General features: G+C 33.7%; 2 protein-coding genes across 2 annotated transcripts; one reads left to right on the top strand and one right to left on the bottom strand.

Annotated features, from left to right (window-relative positions):
- Positions 1–3,143: 3,143 nt before the first annotated feature.
- LOC132065647 (cinnamoyl-CoA reductase 1) lies at positions 3,144–10,007 on the bottom strand. The gene is made up of 6 exons (XM_059459132.1): positions 9,631–10,007; positions 7,847–8,019; positions 6,931–7,116; positions 4,699–4,861; positions 4,282–4,468; positions 3,144–3,474 (listed from the first exon to the last, which is right to left on the bottom strand). The coding sequence occupies exons 1-6, from the start codon at positions 9,749–9,751 to the stop codon at positions 3,330–3,332; spliced, it is 975 nt and encodes a 324-aa protein (XP_059315115.1). The 5' UTR covers positions 9,752–10,007; the 3' UTR covers positions 3,144–3,329.
- An 8,929-nt stretch (positions 10,008–18,936) lies between these two features.
- LOC132062971 (dof zinc finger protein DOF3.1-like) lies at positions 18,937–20,640 on the top strand. The gene is made up of 2 exons (XM_059455425.1): positions 18,937–19,703; positions 20,188–20,640. Exons 1-2 carry the CDS (start codon positions 19,061–19,063, stop codon positions 20,223–20,225), a joined length of 681 nt encoding a protein of 226 aa, XP_059311408.1. The 5' UTR covers positions 18,937–19,060; the 3' UTR covers positions 20,226–20,640.
- Positions 20,641–21,056: the final 416 nt, after the last annotated feature.

Below are 21,056 nucleotides of genomic sequence, written 5' to 3'. Positions count from 1 at the left end.
TAATTTTTACATTTGTATTCTGTTGAAAATAATATGGCGGAAAATTATGTAAGAGTTAACTTATATCATGCGAAGTTGTCGTGTATCGTGGTGAAGTTGTGTACGAAAAAGGTTCAGTGAGATATAATCGTCGTCCGAGAGCCGTACAAAGGTTTCCAATTTCCTCAAATACGATCGTCTACAACGTGTTTTCATAAGCAAAATGGCCATAACGATCCTAACCTTTCAAAGGTTATCACCGGACGATATCCAACATCAATTACGGCTAGGGGATTTCCCATTTACGAGGAAACTCTTATTTCGGGCGATGACTCCTTATCGTTATTTCTTTGAAGTCCTGATATATTTAGCAAACATATCAGTATAGCGACACTTGACATGTATGCAATTGTTGAACGCTCTACTAATGTTGAAGCACCCACTGACGATGAGTTTGATATTCGGGGTACTACGTATCTTCCCGCTATGAATATTGGGCTTCAAAGAGGTACACTTCAACAAGAAACAATGGTAGGAGTTGGTAGCCAATCACATAACTTTGGTTGACTATGCGTAGTCGCGATATTCCCCGGACCGAGTAGTGCTCCGTATACAAGTGAATTAGGCGGGAGTATAGTTCGATATCGCCCTACTCAAGTGGAGTCATTTACAGAAAGGTAAATATAACGATGTTTTTTTCGCTTAAACTAGGAGACTTCTAACTAATTGTTTCTGAGATTTGAACCCCTTGAATTTTCCTATGTTTGTAGGTGTAACGATTTTGAAGAAAACCCCGTATTAACTCACCACACAAATTGTGAGCAATAATGATGTAGCTAATGATCACTCCAACGAGTCGATCGTGAAATCCCATTAGATCACACGTAAATGTACGATGATCACTCATCCGATGATGATAGTCATTCTTATGAAGACATTACGTCAAGCCGATTGATGGTAACGTTAGCTACCATTCTAATGCGATTCCATATTTGGATAACACGAAAAGGCCCGATGATTTTGCCTTCACGGAGAGATGACGGTCCTAGTTCGATTTGCACTTTGGGATTGTAAAAAACCCGAATTTATCGATCGTTAGTATGGTGGCAATGAATATTCTTTTTATTTGTTGGCCCATTTTTAGGGGGTTGATAATTTTCCTTGTATTATGCAATTAGGTATGTTATTTCAGAACAAGCAGGAAATGAAAGGCGCAGTGAGACAATATTGTCTCAAAGAAAAGAAAGAAGTTCATTTGTGATCGGTCCAAAGGTAAATTTTGGAGGGTTATTTGCAAGCGTCATATGTTGGGATGTGAGTGGATGATCCGTTTTAAAGAAATTTCAAGTGGTATGTGGAAGGCGAGCAAAGCGGATCTCTACCACACAGCTTGTCTCACGGATGATTACAAAGGATCATTTCAATTTGAACAATACCTAATTGCTACTACGTTGATACCATATATTATGGTCGATCCATACATCAAGATTAAGTCAGTCAGAAAAAAATAAAAGGATTGCATTTGTTTACTCCTAGTTATAGAAAAGCACAAAAGGGGCGTAAGAAAGCTATTGAAATGGTATTTGGTGATTTTGAAACCTCTTTCAAGACATTGCCCTCATACATAGCCGCCTTAAAATATTTCAATCCGGACCGTTGTTGAGGGGAGCACCAATCAACTACAATGCAAGGTGAACACATCTTCAAGTTTCTTTTCTCGGGCTTATAAACCAAGCATCGATGGATTCAAAAGTTGCGGTGCCTATCATCTCAATACGGTACTCATCTCAGTACGGTAAGTATGAGATGAAACCGCTAATTGTTGTTGAATTGATGCGAACAATAACATTTTTCCACTTCGCATATGCTATTGTTGCACATGAGAGCTTTGAGTCTTGGGACGTGGTTCCTTGTGTTGTTGTGGAGACATATTGTTCGCGAGAGACAAGGAATTGGACTTATTCGACCGTCATCGTGGCATCTTACAATGTCCAAACACATGATTAGTTACAACCACCATCCACACACCATAGGTTTTGCGTTCGGCATTTGAAAAGCAACTTCAATAAAAAGTTCCTCATCGGTGACCTTGAGAATCTAATGTGGTTGGCGGCTACGCAGCACCGGAGAAGTTAAGTATAAAATGAGGATGGAACAAATCAAAACAATGTCACCTCCAGCCAGATCTGTGGTTAAAATCTCTTCCAGGAGAATGGACATTGCATAAGGACAACGGTCATAGGTGGGGGCTATGACAACGAATGTCTCCGAGTCTTACGACGGTTTATTGAAGAAAGCTCGTGGATTGCCCGTTATCGCCATGGTCCGTTATACGTTTAAAAATCTTGTTGATCGGTTTGTTGAGAAAGCACCCTGTCGATTTATTGATTAAGGATAAAAAGCTTTGGTCACGCGTTGAAAAGAAGTTTGATGAATACCGGGAGAGGTCCCTAAAGTATACCGACATGCAAAGAATACGATGTAACGAAGGGGTCTTTGAGATTCCGACATTTGCACACGAAGCGTAAGAGCGGAAATATCCATAAAGTTCTACGCAAAGGGAAAAAAGTGTTCGCGTGCGGAAGTGGAGAAACTACCATATGCCATGTTCACATGCAATTAAATTTTGTGATATCCGCGGAATTCAACCAAAGGACTATGTTAGCAAGTACTACAGTTGCAGGTTTTACAAGCAAACGTACAATGGAAATTTTTCATCGTTGGGTGATGAGGCATATTGGCCACCTTCTCCCTTCAGTTTAATTGCAAACACTGAATACGAGCGAACTTCAGGAACGCGGACTACAACTAGAAGGAGGAATGAAATGGATATAGCCTCTGCCGCATGGCTAGAAAGTGTAGTACGTGCAAGCAAATGTAAGTCATAACAAGAATCGGCCGTCTTACGTAACCGTAGTTGTTGTTGCTTGTTGGTTTTTATGTTTTTTCTTAACTTGTACGATTGTTGTTTCTTATGTAATCTTCCAAGAATATATAAGATTCCATCTTCCTTTGATGACAAAGAAAGTTATAGTAGCATATTCCATTTATTCACAATGTGGTCATATTTGAGGAGATAAGACTTAAGAGGTGGTACAACTTGTGACTTCGTAGTTTGCATAACGTTCCATCCATTGTCTGCATTTGTATTTCAAGACTTAAAATTAAAAGTAGAAATCACTTGCTTTATAAAATTAAAAATAGAAATCACTTACTTTACAGCAGAACTACGAAATTGGTCAAATTATAAATAGTTTTATCTAGGTTCCATTTACTTACGGCTAGTACAAATTGACCAACATGTAAAAGCTCGTCACTATAGTTCCAGATACAGCAACAACTATGGACATTTAAGAAATAAATCCCTTGCTCTTCAAACTCTCAACAGAGTCCCTAATTATTTGCTCCATCTCAATAAATTGCAGTCCCAAATCCATCAACTTCTTAGCTCCATCCTTGGCCCTTAATAGTCCGGGTTGAGTATCTTTTGGCAACCTGATCCGAACAAGCAAAACACAACAGAGAAAATAACTACACTACTATATACTTTTAACTAGGAACTCAAATTGATCAGAGGGTATCTGCAATAGTTTGAGGTCATCAAATATCAAAAAGTGAAAGAATAGAAAGATCAGAAGAAAGAATGGAAAGAATAAAATCATTAAACATCAAGGACACAGAGGTTTTTGCTAGTCTTATTTAATTTGACATCCCTAAGCTTATATTGATTTCTGTGGATCTATCGTATCGTCACTTCTCTCTGATTGTGATGGTGCCGTACTATACCGCTAAGGAAAACAAACAAGAACAAGGACATTGAGCAATATTTCAAGTCTTATTTACTAGTCTGAGATCCAAGGCTAAAGAGACTTGTATTTTGAAAGCCAGGAAAAAAAAAATTGAAACACCAATAAGTCATGGAGAAAGTATTCAAACTCTAATAAGATCAAGTGGCTTCAAGATGATGGAAGTTCATTTGAGGGAAATCCCCAGTTAACAATAGTCTTGATGAGAAGAAATTGTGTATAGTCTGTACATTTACATTATGACACCAAAGAAACAAGCATGTGGAGTGGGAAAGAAGAACAAATTTAGATTCAGAAAGCCATTGAGTTATTAAAGCAATTAGATCGATCATTTGAAAAGAAAAGGCACTACTTAATGAAGGGTTTATAGAAATTTATTTTTGTGGAGGGATAAGGAATGCCCGGTGATACTAGAACAGTACACCTCTAGGATAATATGAAATATTCATTCCTCAAGTTTACTAGGCAAAAGAAGTTCAGATTAAAAGAGCATTACCTAGGAATGTTATATTCAGGGTAAAGCTCCGCAACCTTAGCCGCAAAGTCACCATAGTGAGTTATGGCTTCAACACACAGGTGCCTTCCTTTTGCTGATTTGTTTTCATAAACAAGAATATGAGCTAATGCCACATCCTTGACATGGACTAATCCCATAAAGAAATCTTGATATGTATCGGTGCAGCCTGAGTATAAACAAAGTGACAAAACATGTTGAGGAGGACACCAGCAACAAAGTTTCATAACTAAATATCCATCATAAAATATGACTACTAGGTGACAATATAACTTAATGAACTGATTCTTTTAATAAGAATTCAAATTGAAGAGATGAAAAATAGGAACAACAATCTAACCCCATCCTAGAGCTCTCCTTGAAGACACGAGGAAAATAGAGCTCATTACTCAATGTTACCTTGAAGAAGACGAAGAATCATGAGCATGCTGGCATTAAGTGTTGGTGGAAGAATAGGGCCCATTACAGTTCCTGGATTCACCACAACAATATCTAAATCTTTTTCCTTGGCAAATTCCCAAGCATCTTTTTCAGCAAGTGTTTTTGACAGAGGATACCATACCTAAACCATAATAAGATTGACATCAATGTCATTTAAGGAACCAGTGCACATCACATTTAAAGGGAACTGATTAGAAATGTAAATGTACAAGAAAATTCAGCATAAATCAAAAGGAGTGGCCTAGTCTTTTTTTCACAAAATGCAAGCTAAACAAGTCCAGATAAAGTCGAGCTTTGCTCCTATATTTTTTGATATGTTAGCCTAACTCACTGTCTAAGAATTAAGAGACTTAGACACTAAGTGAATTTAGTTAGTACCAAAAAAGATATTAACCAAACGTCACTTTTTCTTCATCTTTCATGGCTTTCACGGTGATGTTGCATCTATTTTGTTAGTTTTATAGTTGAGTCAATCGAATAAAGGGTTTAACTGTTAATCAACGGTATGCGTAGCAGTGTTTTCTTTTAATGAAGCCAATAGTCATTGATTAGATGAGGAAATCCCACATATAAACCATAGTAGAGAATTTTACGCCAAACATTATTGTCCACTAAAGCATAATGTCATAGACACTGATTGAAACATCGTATGCTTCAAAAGTGCAAAGGAAACATACAGTTCCACTAATTTCTACAAAGTTATTTCCACTCTTCAAAAGCACTTCAGTTCTAGTCCTCCTTATTATCCATATGAGCACTAAAGGATCCACTTCCCGTACTCTTTTTCTCCGTCTCTTCTTTCTAAACTTCCACCCAAGCTTCACATCTTTGACAATCCATGACATCATCCTAGCCTTTGAATATTCTCAAGAGTAGACTCTCATCCAGTTACTCCAAGATGCTTTAAGGTTTAAGGAATTCTCTTATTTGTAGCACACAAAGCTTCTTATTGTTCCTATCGGGTAGCTTAATCAAAATTATGTCATACTTTAACAATAACTTGATATTCTTGAACAACCTAACTTCTCTAAATTGAATTCTCGTTAGATTCTATTCACTCAAGTACAACTAAACATAACCTCATTAAATTATATGCAATTTCACTCAATACATGGATAAAGACACTATGTATGATACTGTAGGCATTCATAGAAGCAAATATGAAACTCAAATCTCAAAGTACAAATTTTAGTTATAACCGAGAAATCTCCTGTGAGTTTGCCAGCCAACCCCAGTTGACCACGAGTTCGAACCTCGAAAAAGTATGGACCTGCCTCTTCTCTACCTCACTAAATTATCAGGCTTCTTGTAAGCAGCGCGATTTGAGCTTGTTACATGTATCCTACCCACATATTCTGAGTTGCGTCCTTACTTTTGAACCAAAACCTTGGAAGCGATAAAATCTCTTAAGTACGATTGAACAAGCATGTGCTCAATTTCACTCCAAATTATGAGTGAAGAAAACCAAGGAATACTACTTTTATTCATCAATCAGTCAGTCAACTACAACTCATACCAAACTAAATACTAGGATCTTTAGGCCATATCATTTCAATACAAACTTAAAAATAATAAAAGAAAATAGAACTTGTGATAAGAAGGGTGGCTAATGGAGTTGATCTTCTATCTTTTCTTCCTCTCTATTTACGATTTTAGAAGTTCGTGCGGCAGCAATCGTACACACTAGCAACTTTGGAATTAACATTGGACTACTGTCACTGTACCCAAATATGATAACACAACACTAGACTTGTAACTCACCATGTTCACAAGACCTGTTCTTTCAAAACTAAGTTCAAAATCACATAATGTTTTATGAAAACCAAAACAATAACCAAACCAATCTTAAAATCATACCATTTCCTAATCCAAATGCCTAAGAAGCTGTTAAGAATATTGTAAAAACGAGTGAGTATCAATTACGATTAGTCAAATTGTTCTGTCCTATTTTAGCATCTCTACATTCAGTGTTTAAACCCAACAGTTTGAGGGAATAATCAAGCTAAGTTTTCACTCAATTCTTCCTTCCTTGTCTTATTTGTCGCACAGAAATGAAAACACAGTTACGTATCAGGAATGTTAAGAAACAAAGGCAAGTCAAAGACAATCCCAAACAGAAAAGAAATAAATGGAAACATGATAAGGGAAAGGTATAATTATGATAAAGAAGATAGGGGAAAAGTAATGTACCCCATTCTGTTTGCAGTATTCAATATCAGTCCAGCAATCCTCATTCTTGATACGATCAGCTGGCCAATTAGGACTTGGGATGATGGCAGATATAGATGAAGTCACCACCACACGCTTAACCCCGAGCTCCTTTGACGCTGTAAGTACATTAATAGTGCCTTTGATTGCTGGCGACAGAAGTTGATTCTATAATTCACCCAACCACAACCCCATTTAGATAACAAACAGGATAGTAAATCAATACCAAAACTACAAATCAATATGAAGAATAAATGAGCAATAGTAGAGGCGGAGCTAGAAAAAATATATTTAGAACCACAATTACTAACACCTGATATCGCTATCCTAGAATTTAGAACCAATATAGTTCAAATTCTGGCTCCGTCACAACCCCATGTAGAAAATAAAAAAAATAGCAAATTAATACCAAAACTTCAAATCAATATGAAGAACAAGTAAATGAGCGATAGCATTTCAACTTTGTGAATTCAAATTTTCTAAAATTTAAAACTTGACCCATAATGTAAAAATTTTGCAAAAAAAAAAATGTAAAAAAAGATTTAGAACCCAAATTACCAACAGGTAATTACCAAGCCTACTTTAGCAACCCATATTTATTTAAAATGTAATGTTTTACCTCTTCCCTCTCCAAACCCTAAAACCAGCTCCTCCAGATGGCACACATTTAACTAATCTTTGAAGTTAAATTGGATTAGATCAACTTGACATTTTAAGATTACAATTTAGATATTCAAAAACTACACGAAACGTATTACTATAAGTTGCATTTCTCATGTCAATACGATGAAAAAATATACTTTAAAATGTTAGGTCAAAGTTTACACAATTATAAATCTCGAAAAGTGCCACATAAATTGGCACAGAGGAATTAAAAATTAGGGGTTTTAGAACCCACCTCAGGATCTTTAACTTCATCAACAATACAAGGTGAAGCAAGGTGAAAAACACCAACAACACCAGTAATAGCAGGTACAATGGAATCATAGTTAAGCAGATCAATCTGGTAAAGACGAAGACGGGATTCAGCCCCTTCTAATGCAAGCAAATGCTTCGTCTCTTTCTCATCATCTACAAACCAATAAAATTAACAAAATTAGGAACTTTTCTTAACCAAAAAATGATACTCCCTCTGTCCCAATTTATGTGCCACCTTTCGCAGCATCTCGACATTCAAACAGTTTTTCTTTTACCACAATTTTTTATATGCCTTCTAATCATTTTGATTTGTCAATTATTGCGACTTTATAGTATCCAATTTATGTGCCACCATTTGACTTGACATAAAGTTTAAGAAAGAAAATAATACCTTTTGAAAATTGTGGTCTAACACTAACCTTAAACATTTGTGGGGTTATAAATCATTTCATTAAGATTAACAAAATTTTAATGGTAAGTTTTTCTAAAACAAAAATGATAATAGGAACAAAGACTAAGGGCCGTTTGGACATGATTTAAGTCTCATGAGATGAAATCATGTTTGGAAATCCAAAGAATTTCTTAAATTAAAAATGATTTTATAAACATCCCCACAAGTTGTGAAAACAATAAAATTTTCCCAATTTTTATGGGAGGTTACCAAATGGTAAATCATTTCATAACTCCGTAAATTAATATAGGTATTTGATGGTTGTTTCCAAAATACAACATTATTTAATCATTGATTAGTTTTAAAAAGGAAAATTTAACATAATAGTAATGTAACTACTCTGTTGTATATATATAACCATGAAAAAAACTCAATTATTATAACTTATGGTTGGTTAACATGTTTCATTTATCTATAAAGGACTTATTTTATCTTTTACATTTAGTTTTATTAACATCATGATTTCAAAAAATATAAATGTAAAATTTGATCAAAAAACAGCACGCCATTATATTTTGAAACCAATAATGACCATGTGAAGTTTACCAAATTACCCTATATAATAAAAATAAATTACTTTTATCTTTTGATTAGTAAAATATATTTAAACATGTTTACATATGGAAAAATCTAACAATACCAAATTATCTTTTTAATCATCATTTAAATGTTAAATTTATTGTCTAAGGGTAATTGGAAAAAAGCATTAGTCAATTTATGTTTGGGAAAGTTCCTAAGATGACACTTAAATGGACAAAAAAATTTGAAGGTTACAATTTAGGTTTGTACAAAATGAAGGAAGGTATTTTCCAAAATATAAATGTAGGCGCAATGTGTTCCCAGAGTATAAATTTCAATTTTTGAGATATGGAGAGACTCCTTCTAACGTCAGAGGTCAAAGTTATCAAACCAAACAATAAAAATGTTACTTCTTCCGTTCCAATTTTTAAATACTTTTTTTTAAAAAAATGGATTTTGGAGTTTAAGAAAGAACATAAACTTTTAAACTCGCGGTGTTAAATGAGTCGCAAATTATTTTCAAATATAGAAAGATGTCATGCTTTTTTGCACAGACTAATAAAAAAATAGGTTCACAAAAATTGAAGCAAAGAGAGTATAAAATTACAACTTAATTTATTAATCTATCCAAACATTATATTAATCTCCCATAAATTGATATACGATTTTATAACGACCATACAAAAAGAAAACTTAAAAAGATTCCATATTGGCATACACCATCATAATAAAAAAGTTTTTGCGATTATTTTAAAAAAAAAATGTTGATGAAGGAAAAAGAGGAGGTAACTGACTGAGATCTTTAACGGTGGCATTAACGGTGTATCCACGTTCAAGTAGAAAACGGACCAGCCATGAACCAATATAACCACTGCCTCCCGTTACACACACTACTTCACCTTCTCTGTGTGCCATTTTTATCAAGTAAGTAAATAAATGTTTCACTGGAAAAGTGAAAAATGAATTATCAGTTAATACCAGTGAAGAAAAATGGATGAAAAGGATAATGGAAAATAAGCATGCGGGTTTGTGTGGTGTTTGGAAAGTGATTAGTGATTTAAAGGGAAAGTTTGAAGGACGAACAATGCTATAGGTGATTGTACAAAATGCAATGGAAGTTGTATTTTCAGAATTGTTGATCTCAATGTGTTTAAGGGGTTGTTTGGTTGTTGGTTAGAGTTTGGTAGAGATTAGTTATTAGGGAATTTATATATGTCCCTGTTTCAATTTATGTGATGTGATTAGGTACGGAGTTTTAAGGAAAAAATGAAGACTTTGAAACTTGTGTTATAAAACAAGCGATATTTGTGTGGCTGCAACCATTTCATTAAGGGTAAAATGAGAAGTTTTAAGTTAACTTATTTTTTAATATATATATATATATACATATTAAAAAGGAATGTGTATCATATAAATTGGGATGAAGGGAGTATAAAAATTATATATTAGTTATTTCATTTTCTATACTGCATGAAAATAATATATAGATTCTCCCGTAATTTATCTACAATTTTTGTAGTTCCTGCTATTTTTAATTTATTTCTAGAGGCTTGGTGCGACATTTTGAGGTCTAATTTTTGCTATTATTTTAAAATCATTTTAGTGTCTAGTGTAATCTTTTATGTTAATATTTTAAAATTTGAAGGGTCTTTCTTGGTATTTATGGTTAAATCTTTTTTTTTTCACTGATTTCGTCAAATCTAACATATAAAATTGGACAAATATTTTATAGAGATTAAAAGTGTTTACTTTTGACAAACTTAAAGGATCAAAATTGTTAAGAGCATACTTAAGGTACTATTTTAAATCTATCCTCAAGCATAAGGGACCATTTTTGTCATTTTCTCAAAATAAGCATGCTTCTCTGAGCGTTGTTTGGATAGTGATTCAATGTAGAAAAAATGGCTCATCCATGCCATTTTTCATTAACACCGATTTTACAATACAAAGATATGACACGTGGTATCGCCAAAGGTTAACACGGGTAGGGTATAGGTGATTTTTTATTAATTTGGGATTTAAAATTGAGTTGGTTTAATTAAATGACATGCAATAGAGGCCATGTATGATATACGATATTATAAAACCAAATGAAAAATTGTGGAAAGCGATCTTACAAACTATTAATGAGTTAAATGAACCATTTAGAGATAGTTCGATGACATAAATGAGCCAAACTATTGATGAGTGGTATAAATGGCCATTTCCGATAACTATTTTTTTTTTTTGTCATTTTCTCAAAATAAGCATGCTTCTCTGAGCCTTGTTTGGATAGTGATTCAAGGGAAAGATTATATTGAAGGAGCACACTGCTATAGGTGATTGTACAAAATGCAACAGAAGTTGTATATTTCAAAATTGTGGACTCTTATAGGGTTAAATTTAGAGATAAAAGTCAAAAACACACCTATCACTTTTTTTTTGTGTTTCATCTTATTATAAATGACTTTCACTACCTAAGTGCCAAATAGTTGGCAAAACGCACCTCAACTTATATATGATGGTAACACCAAGTGTACTACACTTTTTTTTTGTTTAAAAATCGTGTCACATGGCACTCTGGATAAATAATTTCTCCAAAATTCCTAGCGAGGAGTTTAATTTTCCCCTAATTGTTAGGTTAAAAGTTAATACCACGTGGATAATTCTTTTTTCTTTGTAAAGAATTTCATTTTTTTTTTTCTTTCATTTTTTTTTTTTTTGACAAATTTTGGGAAAACGGTGATTATAAGAATAATCACTAATCTAAATTTATAATGACAAGAAAATATAACCAATGAAGAAGATGAAGGGAAACAAAATAAAGGAGAAAATACGCGCCAGATTGAAATGCAAAAAAAGAAAATGAAGAACAAGGTTGATAATGAAGAAGAAATAAATGAGAATATCTGCAAATTATGACCAATGAAGAATGTAGAAGAAGAAAATGATGAAGAAAAAGTATGGTTTACAAAAGAAGAAAATGAAGAACAAATGATGAAGAAGAAGGGGTGAGAGCAAGGTTTTAAAGAAGAAACTAAATGAGAATTTTTTTTTAAATAAAAATAATAATGAAGAAAATTGGTTACAAATGATGAAGAAGAAGGGAAATTACTCATGCATTTTTTCATATATAATGAGTTAGCTCATATATATTACATATGCCAAAGGGGAAATAACATTTTTAGTCCCGGTGTTATTGTATCATTTCTATTTTAGTCCTTGTGATATGTAACTAAGCACATTTAACCTTCAGTTAGGTAATGTGTGTGATTTTAGTCCTTATACTAATAGAAATTAAATAAATAAGATTGTTGACTCCAAAAAGGGCAATTCGGTAAAGTGAACCCCAAACTTTTGTCATCTTCTCCCTTCATTCCATAGCCTAATTTTCTTTTTCCATTTCCATATTTCTAAAACTTCTCTTGTAAATATTTATCCATTCCCTCTACTCGAAGAATTTCTTTTTATATGGCTTTGAGTTACGTTGCTCACTGGCAGTTAGCAGTTTGCTTCTTCTAATTAGGTCGGGTTGATTCAATATATATTTGTAGGTAGCACGTAGAGAATTAAGCATTTATGATTTACTTTTTATTTTTCTTGTTTTATATATTTTGGTATTAACCAAATACAAGAATTAACATAAAAAAGACGCATCTTCAACGTAGCTTTCATTTCAAAAGACGAGTCACCGGTTTCTTTCTGTGCCTTTTTTTCAGCTGGGATGCTGAACGAAATGAACATTCTGTTTTTGGTTTACGATTGATTGTTAAGTCATCTTTCAAGAGATAATAATTAGAAACATAATTATTTCTTAGCAGGGGGTATAAAAAGAAGAAGGTTGTCGATATCTATTTTCAGGCTGTGTCTGGTAGTTTTCTAGATGCAGGTTGGGAATTCATAAGAGTACAACACCACGAAGATTAGAAACCCAAATTTACCCTTCTAATATTTAATAGTTCGTTAATTTATTTGATTTTTGTTAGTACAAGGACTAAAATCTCACACATTACCTACTTGAAGGTTAAATATGCTTATTTACATATCACAAGGACTAAAATAGGAATAATGCAATAACATCAGGACTAAAAATGCTATTTTTCCCCTATGCCAAATGGACGAAAGTTTTTGAGAAAATTATGCTTCACGCGCATTTTGGTGTTTGAAGTCAAACATTTAGTCTAGTCAGCGTTCAAGCGTGTTTTGCTAACTATCTGATGATAGTTTAGGTAGGAAAGTCTCACTTTGGATAGTTCAGGTATGAAATACAAAAAAAAAAATAAAAAAAAAAATGATTGAGGTATATTTTTGACCCTTATCTCTTACCGGTTACTCCAAGGCTCTCATTCTTCTCAATGTGTATACAATTTTCCTATAAGCACGTGTGCTTCTTTTGTATTCATTTTCATTTACCTAACTCCTTGTATTGGTGGATCATTTTGGATTTGATGAATTAAAATTTGGGTTTTCTGGAAAATTAGCTTTTTCCTCTTCTGTTATGATATTGGCAACAAATTATGTATTGGTGTTTCATTATTTTTCTTTATATTAATCGGTAAGTATGTGTCCAAATCTGATTGTGTGGCTGAATTTTGGAATTTGGTTGTTCATTTTTTAGCAAAAAATTGCCTTATATCATGTATTTTTCCTAGCAGGTGATTTTCAAGTTCTTGAAAGTAAATTCAAAAGCGGATTCAGGATTTTAAGGCATAGTTCCAGTAAATAAGCTAATATGCAATAATATCGGACAAAAAATGAGTCCCGAAATTTAATATACAGTTAAATAGTAAGGAACCACTTAAACACAACATCCTATTGTACTAACTATTAAATGTGGAATGCGCTAAGTTAAAAGTTACTTATTTACAAAAATATCTCTTAAAAATTGAATGACCATTTTGTCCTTGAGCCAAAAAAGAAAATTCCTTCCATCAAATAATAATAATAATTATTATTACATTGAATTGGATAAATATGAAAGAATTGTTTCATCTTGCGATAGTTATTGCAGGTTGTCAGTTGTTGTCAATAGGTAAAGAATTTGAAAAATCACATTCAATGGTTTCTTAATTAGCATTAGACCAAATTCATCTTGATAATTCTAAGCTATATTGGAAAAGTTGTTACTCTCATTAGGTGAAGAACTTGAAAAATCACATTCATTCATTCATTCATTCAGTGGTTTCTTAATTAGAACTACACCAATTTCATCTTGATAATGCTAAATTATATTGGAAAAGTTATTACTCACTGCTATAAATTAGGAACTTACGTTTCTGCATACTTCAAGTTGAGATGAAAAGGCAGAGTAAAAAAGCAAAAGGGTCCAAGGGAATCAATCCCAATCCCGCCTCAAGCATGAGAGCGCCGTAACAAGGTTCCATCTCTGACACTGAACTACCTACTCCTTTTAATAATGGGTTCTCAACTAGCTATTTTTTATACAATTAACGGAATTACTGGGTTTTCGAGAACCCACACCCGAGCATCGAAGAAAGCATTCCACAGTTGGTGAAGACATCCACAAGCAAAGAGATTCAACATAGACTACATAGTTCTTCGAAGCAGTAGTCAACAGAGTTCTTCCCGGAGATCAACTCGAAATGACGAAGTGTTGCCCTACATTCCTAGTGATAAAATTAGATATCTGGGAGGTCTAAATGATCCAAAAATTTGAGTAATACGCTACTAAAGACACTCGAACCACGGAAAAATTTATAAAGAGAGAAGAATCAAGAGAACAACACAATTGTACTCAACAAAGTCATCAATAAAAATTACTTTTATTTTGTTTTTGCGATTGCACTTTATTTTCTTCACATGAGAATTATTGCGAGTAAGTATGCGCCTCAAACAACTTAAGTTTTTTTTTTTTTACCGGTTCTACGACATATTAACCTCTCATGAGGAATCAAGGACGGAAAACAAAAGAATCCAAAAGGTACACAATTTTTACGCTCAATGGACAATATTGGTACGTGTAAGTGCGACATTTATCGTTGACTTATTCTATTTGCTTGCATGTGTATTTCTATTGAACTATTGCTACTATTTGTTAAACTTTGCGTTAACAAGAAAAAGTAGATCTATATATATTATAGCTTTTCTAAATTATACCAAGCTATAATATTGATTTAATCAAATTAGAGAGTACTTGGAATAGAAATGACCCCCAAAATCCAAGACTGCAGACTGAAAAGTGATGTTCGTTTACACCATATTTAGCATTTGACATAATGTTTTTCTCTCAAATTTAACGTGTATTCTCTCCATTAAAATTGGAAATTGATATTTCATTTACTCCTTTAGCAAATTGTTCCGTTCAGGATGATATATAGTATATTTTTAGTTGCATTCCCTTCCTCTCTCCACCTTCTTCTTCCATTCGATCTCTTCATCCCTTCTGGCTTTATTGATTTCTTTTACCATTTTGGTAGTTTTGCTGCTTCGCGCGATTATATTTTTATTATGTTTAATCTATTTTTCTTTTATGTAGTGTTAAATTCGTCGTGTGAGTTCAGGGCTTTGGAAGTCTATGTTCTTTTTAACATGCCATGGCAATTTTATGCTACCTATTAACCTTTTGACTTGTGAGTGTGAGCAAAGATTTTTTTTACGGGATTCTATGAACCCACGGATAGATGCAATATCACTCCTTAAACTTTGTTTTTAAATGATTTAGATTTGATCTCAGGTTGAAATTAGGGATTTTATGGTGACACGTGACAATTGTCAATTAATGGTTTTAATGACAATTAGTGATACTCCATCCGTTTTATAATAAGTGGTATTTTTAGTTGGGAAAATTTCAGTTATAAACAATTTATGGGTCAAAATTACATATTCATAGCCCATGTTTTAAATTACAAACCTACAGCCCAACATTTCATGGCACAACTTGAATAATCACCTTTATACGATAATATACAACTTTATACACCTACTGTAGACAATGTATACACCTTGTATAAAAGTTTATAATAATGTATAAGAATAGTATATAATATTATACAACAATATATAACTTTATACATCTACCGTAGACAATGTATAAACCTTGTATAAAAGTGTATAATAATGTATAAGACTAGTAAAAAACCGAAGAGGAAAAAAATGGCTATGGCGGGTAATTAAAAAAAATGGGCTAAAAGGGTAAATATTTTGCCATAATTGGCATATGGTGTAAAATTCCCTTTTTAAGTTTGGGCACACCGCTTAAGAAAGCTACCCACTCTTAAAAAGTAAGAAGTACTTTTACTAATTTACCCTTAATCAAATGCCTTGAAAAAGAAATAGATTTTTAACGGTTTCTTGGTCATATGAAACTACATTTATTTAAAGACGGGTAAAATTGGAAGAAAAAAATTATTGCTTTCTTGATTTTGTGCCATACCACTTATTTTGAAATAAAATGAAAAAAATAAAAACACCACTTATTTTGAAATGAGGGGAGTATTCTTGATTTTCTTATTGTTAATTAATGATCTTGATTAAGGTCTTTAGAGCTGAGGGTGAGAGCTATGCGAAAATTAAGGAGTTGGAACTGGAACGAAAACAAAAGAAGAAGAACAAGAAGAAAAATAAGGATGAAACAAGAACAATTCAACAAATAAAGCTGAAAGAAACATAAAACTCAGCAGCTTCATATGATCTTTCTTGCTATTAGCGGGGAAACCATCCATTTGTTGTGATTTTTCTTGATAAGTATCCATTAATTGTAGTGGTTTTCTCACCTTTTACTGGAGTTTTCACATTATACTTCCACAAGAAGATGTATTGAAGCAACACATATGGTCATTCAAATTTTTATTTTATTGCGTCAAAATTACTAAATTATTTTTATAACGAAAAAGACACACCACTTTATCTAAGGATCACAAAAGTTACTAAGTATTTCTTTGTAAAAAAATAAGTCACTCAATTTTGCATAAAAGTCATTGGAAGGAAATAAATGAGACATTTTTTGTGTTACTTATGCAAAGTTCATCGACTTTTCAAGTGACAAAAAAATGTTTAGTGACTTTGCTATAAAAATAGTTTAGTGACTTTTCGTAATACAAGTCGAGCGACCTTTTTTGTTAACTTTGTCGCAATAACGTTAAAGTTGAGTGACCATTTGTAAAATTAACCTTGAAGCTAGAATATATAGTCCTAATACGAAAATTTTATATGTATATATATATATATATATATAATCGAACTACCTATTTCCTTGTGTCGGCAAGAGTGTGTATGAGCAAACCCTCTAATATCATGAATGTCTAAGCTATGGCCTATGTGTATGAACTTACTATATTTGTATAATTTCTTTTCTTCAAGCAAAAAACTTGCCCACAAGAGTAAACTTTTTTGTTCGTGACTAAAATGGAAATGCGGCATGAAAGGATTAAAAATGATGGAAACATGAATTTTGTTGTGATATTATGAGTGCACTATCATCATGATACATTACACTGTTGCTTCACATGCAAACTATTTTTTTCTCTAATTAACTGGTACAATAATTATCTCGATTACTTCAGATTTACATCAGATAGATTCACCACGGAGGGAGTATAACGTCTCCTATCGAAAAGTTTTAAAATAAAACTTATAAACAAAATCTCTTATTTAAGGTCAAACTTTTTAATCACATTATTGTACGGTGTTTCAATAAGTATTTTCTCTTCGCCAGTTAGCCTACAAATGGTCGCATGGACTTATACTACAATCATTTGCCAACCGCATTCCAGGGTATGATACCAGGGGCTAATAATCCGAATTCCAGACAAGGATGTATAACGGGCCGGGCTAACCCGGTTCCAGCCCTATTCGGCCCGATAAAAACTCAGAACAATCCCGACTTAATGGGAAAGTGGGTTGGGTTTGGGGGGCCCGGGGCGGGGGGTTTGGGGTTGGACATTATTTTTTGGCTTGGAGACCGGCCCAGTTGGCAGTTCGGGTCTCAGTCCATCGGTGCACTTAATCGGGTCATTTCTACTTTTGGCCCTATTTTGCGTTGGTCTTACAAATTTTTGTCCCTCAGGGCAAATTACATTAAAAAAAAAACAACGTTAATCAACTACACTTAGCTAGATAGCAATAAATTTATATTTTCACATGTGATATAATATCACATGAGAACTGAAGAGAAGCTGCATAAATCTGAGTAGGTTCCTTTCTCTCCAAACCAATGCCACTAGCATACCAAAAATGCCACACTAGCAATGTGTGAGATCCATGTGATTTCATCTTGCCATTCGATTTTGAAGGTAAAAACTAAAGTGATGGAGCATTCAAAATAAAGATGGGAAAATATTTTTCGGGTGCTGAAGGACAAACAAGTCTATCAGTGCAATTTTGTCGGTTGAATTTGTATGGGACAGTTTGGTTGTAGATTTTCTCTTTATAAAATTGAGCTAGATATAAACTTTTTGAATAATATAAGTGTTCAATAGAAACCAGTCAAAATTCTAGTATCAAAGTGTAAAAACCCGGATTGGTTTAAGGGCATAGTTCATGTATTTTTTTTAAATTAAACGAAACCGGATCAACTTTCTCTGTGTGCAAAGACACCTAGATACCCATATTCCCATGTAAAAATTAGGTGAAATGGCCAGCTTTTGAGCCGATAATCAAGTTTAGCCACCATTTCAAATGTTATTTGAAAATAGTCGCTTTTTAATCTGCAAATAATGTCTAAACAAAAATAACCCTGGCAAAAAATATGAAAGAGTTGGAACCTAGCACAGTGTGCTGGAGTTTCACATTTAAGAATTTCGAACTCCGACATACGGTGCTTGATTATTTAACTTGTTGGAGATTTTCGAACTCCAGACTATGCTGAGGTTCCAATTGTCAAAACTTCCAAATTCTATTTTTATCCAAAACTTTTTCCATATAAAAGGAGTGCTTAAACATAAAACTTCTAAAATAGTGGAGTGACTATTTAGTATTTACTAGTTTTACACCATTCTCTCTCTTTGTTTCTCACCCAAAATTCATACACTGCACATAATTATTGAAGCAACCCCCTACGGTACCCCACCATTCTGTTCCTTTCTCCCTTCTCTATTTCTACTTTGTTTTCTATATATAAATGGCACATGAGGTTGAGAGAGAGGCATCAAGTTTCCTTACCATTTGCATGAGTTCTTATCCTTTTCTTAGCAAGTTCAGTTTGCTTCGACGCAATTAACAACACAACATTATATATTTCTTTTCATATTATTTTTCTCTTTTGTTTACTACTAGTGATATAAGCCAATGTCCAATCACCCTTTTCAGTTTAGTCTTCAGGAAATGTCATCCCAACCACTAGAAAGTAGTATGTTGGTTTGCACAAAGGTGGAGCAAGAAAAGAAACCAAGGCCTATAGAGCAAGCACAAAAATGTCCAAGATGTGGCTCTGCCAACACCAAATTCTGTTACTATAACAACTATAGTCTCTCTCAGCCCAGATACTTTTGCAAATCTTGCAAAAGGTACTGGACTAAAGGTGGTACACTCAGAAATATTCCAGTTGGTGGAGGCTGTAGAAAAAACAAAAAATCATCCTTAAAGAGATCAAGCCAAGATCATGATCAGTACTCCATGACCAACAGGCCTAGTTATCCACTGTCTTCATTTACAACACTTTCATATGTAAATGATATGTCAATGATGTGTAATAACGTTCATTATGATGCTCATGGTGCACAAAGGGGTGGATTTCTTGAATCCCCAAGTGGATTAATCCACCATAACTTGAGTTATGGTATTGATAATAATGGAAACATGGGGCATGTTCAAAATGAAGAAATATTGGGGTTAAATGTGAGTGCAGAAATGGGAATGCATTATCATCAAGAAATGAGTTCCACATTGGCCACAGTAAAGCAAGAGATGTGGAACAATATGGCAGCAAAAGGTGAGAATAATGGAATTTTGTTGGGGTTTCCCATGCATGGCCGATTAATGGAGAAGTGATCAATATGTGTGATTTTGAATCTTCGGCAAAGCTCGAATGGATTTGATTATTTGAAATAATTTATCTCCTCTTTTTGAGCATTCATGGCACCACTGTGGTGTTGAGCTTGAGTGAGCGTACTCATGGCACCATAGGAGATTGAGCTTGAGTGAACGTACTTAATGCACCTTATTCGAATTGAGCTTGAGCGATGTCTCATGACACCATCTCAGATCAGTAGTGCTTATGTTTATTTTCATTATATGTATTCATGATTTAGTTCAATTGCTTTATTTATATTTCATATTTGTACTTGTACTGTTTGATGAAGTGTTTGTATGAATTTTCAGTGATTTCTAACGACTTGTCCTAGGGGTAGGTACGGGAGAGCGAGTCAATGATCTTGCTGGCTCTTTTAGACTTATAATTGCCGTTGTGTGTGCAGGTGCATTAGGCGGCCGGGATCCAGTTGTTGATCAGTGACTCCAGCTAGCAATCAGTACAATCCAGTTGAGGTGACCCACGACTAGACCGTGGAGGCGACTTCAGCTTCTGTCATTTACTTTTAGTCTATTTTCTTTTTATCTAGCTGCATCCCGAATTAGTTTGTACTTCGATTGTAGTGCTCCATGACTTAGCATCTTATTGGGGTGTATGAGTTGACTTTCGTTACTTTGTTTTACGTTTCCGCACCTGATTATATTGAGACAGTTTTAGTAGTACTTTCTCTTATATATCTTTTTTATGATTTCAACATGCTCTAACTCAAAGGTTTCGCCAAAGGAGTAGTGACTCGTTGGGTGTCATGTTAATTATAGTCTGGGTGTCAGATTTTGTTCGTGACATTCTTCTTTTCATGGTCGTCTCCATAGCAATCTAATAGCAAGAACCTTTTTTTCCTTCATTTTACATGCCTTAATTAATGCATGTATTGTTGATACAAGTGTTGTTATTTCACCTTTAATTAGTATCACGGGATTTACAGCATACTATGCACGTATCACGCAGTGACAGCATCAGAACTTTAATTTTTTGTAAAGAAAAAACCATGTAACACGTGCTTTTTGAGTCATCTTTGTCATTAGACCATAAGCTTCCCTAATGTTGAGATGAATCTACAATTTGCATATATAACATATAAATTATTTTTTATCCTAGTTATACAAATTAGTTTTTCGACAAAAGATGATTCAATTGAATATGGTGGTCCAACAGGGTAACAGATCATGCTAAATTAAAGTTGCAGATTTTATCAGCTATAACCACTGGAACATGCATGCAGAAACTTAATTCATGTAACATGTTCTGCCAATC

Source organism: Lycium ferocissimum, chromosome 7, assembly GCF_029784015.1.
Source record: "Lycium ferocissimum isolate CSIRO_LF1 chromosome 7, AGI_CSIRO_Lferr_CH_V1, whole genome shotgun sequence".
Taxonomy (NCBI): domain Eukaryota; kingdom Viridiplantae; phylum Streptophyta; class Magnoliopsida; order Solanales; family Solanaceae; genus Lycium; species Lycium ferocissimum.
This window is presented reverse-complemented; position numbering and strand designations above follow the sequence as displayed.